This window comes from Gavialis gangeticus, unplaced genomic scaffold, assembly GCF_001723915.1.
Source record: "Gavialis gangeticus isolate Ggan-Ray unplaced genomic scaffold, GavGan_comp1, whole genome shotgun sequence".
NCBI classification, from domain to species: domain Eukaryota; kingdom Metazoa; phylum Chordata; order Crocodylia; family Gavialidae; genus Gavialis; species Gavialis gangeticus.
The window spans coordinates 96,518,217-96,522,525 of NW_017729032.1; the positions used below are offsets into that span (position 1 = coordinate 96,518,217).

General features: G+C 39.9%; 1 protein-coding gene across 1 annotated transcript in view; it reads right to left on the minus strand.

Moving 5' to 3' along the window:
* TBC1D4 (TBC1 domain family member 4) overlaps positions 1-4,309 on the minus strand; it is a 168,284-nt gene that overhangs the window by 87,776 nt on the left and 76,199 nt on the right. Inside the window, exons 2-3 of the mRNA XM_019524493.1 lie at positions 3,233-3,826; positions 1,515-1,604 (exon numbers count right to left, since the gene is read on the minus strand). Coding sequence (XP_019380038.1) covers positions 1,515-1,604; positions 3,233-3,826 — 684 coding nt within the window. The remainder of the gene's footprint in view (positions 1-1,514; positions 1,605-3,232; positions 3,827-4,309) is intronic.

Genomic DNA, 4,309 nt, shown 5'->3' on the forward strand with positions numbered 1-4,309 from the left:
AGCAGGAAATCTGGTTTATCTCAAGCCAGTTTCAGCCAGCCATTTTCAAACTGGTTTATGTGCATTGAACATCCGCTCCGTTACAAGTTTAAACTAGTTTCTGATCACTTAAACTGGTTTACGTGTAATGTCTGTCCCTAGCCCCAGTGTTAAAATAAGAATGCTTTTGTAAAATGAGATAGTGGCATAAAGACCACCAGTAAGTGCTCCTAGCGACTTTTAAATAAGCTTGAAAGCATTAGGTATACGCTCGTGCAATGATATACATGAACATGGCTGTAGGAGGAGAAAGTGTGGCAAGAAAGGGATGAAGAGAAAGGTTGGTTCAGGGATCAGGTTTCAATATACTTAAGCAAAAAAGATGACTGGCAGCTGCCTAAACCTACTACAGGTGGAAGGAGAGCTGCAGAAGAGCTTCCTTTTCTCCTACATTTCAGGTTATAATATTTCATTCATCCAGCATATGTGGGTAGTTAGAGACACCCATTGTGTCAAATCCATTGCTGCTGCTCATACAGTTTCCAGAAGTCATGGTGCTGCCCTTGCCTTTACTATAAAGTGAATCCCACATTGGGGGATCTCTACCCATGCCCCAGACAGGCCAGTGGCTACACTACCCTTTGCTCCTGAAAGCCGTCACTGATACACCACCTCTTGATTCCAAATCAACCAAAAACTAAATAGCCTTATTGATACCAAAGTGGAAATACTTTGGAGGGAACACTGAGGATATGCCAAGAGAAACAGAAGAAAATAATCTTCATACAGTGATGGAGCAGACTTAAATGGAGGGCATCAGCTTGAGAGCTACAGATCGTGCAAAGGGAAAGAGATGAACCAATTTTGGGGTGCTTCAACCTGCTAGACCAGGGACTAAACTCTTGGGAATGGGCAAGAACTTTTTGCTGTGTGGGCTTTGCCCCAATAAATGCCTTTGAAGAGGAGCCGTGTGTTTTCCTGTTTGGGACTTCATGTACATCCCACCTCTCCCTTTAAAAGAGAATTCAAGTCCCTCAGAGCCAAACTGGGTATTAGCTCCTTCAGCCAAGGTCACAGGTAACCCTGGAGAGTCAGGGACCCAACAGATGGCATTTCAGAGTTGAAAGGAGCTATGGATCACTCCACTAATACCTAGGCAGAGTATGTCGAGTGTACTCAAAAGAGACTGGACAAGGCTGGAGATTGCAAGTAAGCCTTCTGGGGGAAATATATAGTACAAAGAGAACAGATTAATTATCTTCTTACATTTTTAAACTGGCTATATTAGCCATAAAGAGTAAAGAAAAATCTAATTTTATAGATACCAAGAAAAAAAATAAAGGGGTAACTACTTAAAAAGCACCTGAGAAGGTATAATCACTACCTTTAAGGGTATCTGCATGGTGTTGTTTACCTTCTCTCTTTATCAAAACCTTTGGCTGCATTTTTCTGCCTACAGATTACAATGGCACCATGCCATCTCTAAATCAAACAAGATGGTTCCAAGCACTAACAGCTAAGTCATAAATACATACCTGAGAACATGAGGAGATATCTTTAAAATTCTTTTCAAGGACAACAGATTTGGTATCTGGGCTGATTAGGTTAATTTCAAATCGTCCAACCTTGAAAACAAGTGGGGAAAAAAGAAAGTCACACTGGTCTCAGAAAATGCAAGTGAATTGTACACTCATATGAGGTTAGGCCTACATGTTACCACCACTGCCCACAAAGCAGCTTTGTTTGCTCGCTGAGTAACATACTGCTCAACAGGAAGATGCGTGGCATACAGTAGTCTTCAGAACAAGAAAAGCAAAATAGGCAGTTCAGATTTTTAATAAGATTATTCTATTCATGGTTAATGAAAAACTTTAATGCTCTATTAGACTGACCTGAAATCATCTAGCTTTAAGCTTCCCCCCCTCCCAAAAAGGTAAAGAAGCAAAAACAGCCAGATATTTTAGAAGACATTAGCTTTTTTCAGGGATGGTTGTTTGTTTGGAGGAAGCAAGAGATTTGTGGGGCGGGAGGGGGGTTCTTTTCCAAGTGCTTCATTTAGCCTTTATTTTTAGTTATATGAATGAGAAGCAGATTCACTACAGTGAATCTCCTGTCTGATTTCCCAAACAGCTGCTCCAAGTGCACATAATAATATTCAGTGGAGTTTTTCAGCTAAGCCCTTTTTATCACAAGTGATTGTCTATGGATTTCTAATGGGCCATCGACTTACTCACATAAGTTGGCAATCCCCCAAGATGGTGAAAATGTCACTTCTCCTCTGAACTAGGTGGGAAGAAAAATCCCAAAGCAGTTAGCTGCCTATTAGTTTAGACAGCAAAGATCTTTCCTTGTATGGGGCAGCAGCTTTTAATGATTTTCCCTTGATCATTCAGCCCACGTACTGCCAAATCGAATGCACTTTTAGGAAAAAAAGGAAGAGTTGCAGGATTTGAAGATGAAGTCATCTGCGCTACAATAATGTAAGAAAAAAATGTTGCAAGACAAACTACTCCTATTCTGGGAAAGGGAAGTGACTTAATTGAGTGAAATTTACTGTAAAAAATTGGTTTAAACTGTGTTTTATTATTCCTCACAGTTTTAGAAGTACTTCAACAAGAGTGTCCCACTCCCATTGCAAAAAAGGGATAAAAAATAAATCAAGATATTAATCTTGTGAAGCTAGACATTTATTTATACCCAGGAGCGCTCTATCATATCTGTATCCATGTGTTATACACACGCACACTAACTATATTTTATTATTTCATATTTTATTTTTACATAACTTGTATGTAAATATATATGCATATAGCTTTAGATATTAAAATCTATATACACACATTATATTGATTATATATTTATCCATACATACAGATATGTAATTTTTATTCTTTTGTTATTTTATATAATTTGTATATAAACCCTGGCTCTAGAGATAAGAGTAGGTCATAAGCCAAGACAAAAAAAATAAACATTCTTTTAAATAATTAAGCAAATATCAAACGAAAAAAAACCAGACATGATTATTTTTTCTTCCAATTTATTAGAACCCACAAACTTAAATCCCTTTAGATGCTCAATCATTTATATCTACGCTCGTTTTAGAGACCTTCCCAGTGTGGTTTCATACTCTGTAATACAAAACATAGTATCAGTGTTAGATGGCTTGTAGAAGTCGTCCACAAAAAAAAAAAGTTCAAAACGCATATAAAGTAAACGGTGCAAGTCAACTCCACTAATTGCAGGGACATACCTGAAACAACATTGTTCTGTTCTTCTCAGAATCTGAGGGCTGAACATGACTGGGTGCGCTTGCATGTCTCCTTCGAGGCTGTATTTTCAGGTTGGTATCATGAACCCGCTTTTGCATAATTGCAGTGACACTGCTACACCGGGAGCGGAACTCCTGCTGTTCATCAAAGCCTGAATCTTCCAAAATTCGCTCAGGAAAGGAGCCTCGAGTGCCCGCCAGGCTGGCCAGATTGGTCTGGCTACCAATTGTAAACATCCCAGGGGAGGCATTGGTGCCATCTAGCTCCTCAAATGGACTATCTGTTGGAGAAGTGGGCAAGTCTCCTTCACCCAAGGTTAACTCCAAACTGGAATCTGTACTCCGCTGCTCACTCAACAGCTTCAGGCGCTGGCGCTCATGAAGACTGAATTTCTCAATGCAGTCATCAATTAGGGTGGAGGGGGCTTTCTTGTGAGCCACTGTCACCTTTCCACAATACAAAACCTCAAATTTTTGGGAGTTGTAAAAGGCTTCTTCACTATCTTTACTGGACTTGGCATCCTCCTTCAGGGCTGCTTTGGAGGCTTGCCTTATACTGCTGATAACATCAGGAACCTGAGTGACAATTAAAAATGGTCATTAACAAAGTTTAAAAAAAGAAAAAAGGAAGAGAGAGAGGACTCGTTGCCTGCTAAGTGTAACATGTCAGGGCTCTACTGCCAGGTTGCTCCTAGGAGGCTGTTGCTGTTTTAAAGACGGTCAATGACTACAAAAAGCGCATGTGCGTGTTTGGAGGGAGACCATAACACACTGTACCAGACAATTCCTTTTGCAAATAGATCAAGCCATCTTAAAACTGGTTATATTTTTTTCCCATGCTACTCCACTTCGAAGACTGTTCCAGAACTTCAATCCTCTTAATCGTTAGAAGTCTTCTAGTTTCCATTTCAAATGGAATCATCATCAGTTCTTGTGCCAACATTGTTCTTTACCTTATAGTGCCTGTGCTACCTTAGCGTTTACCTCCATGACTTATTTATAGACATCCATCATATCCTCTTCCACACCTCCTCCCTCTCCCATGCCACTTCTCACCCC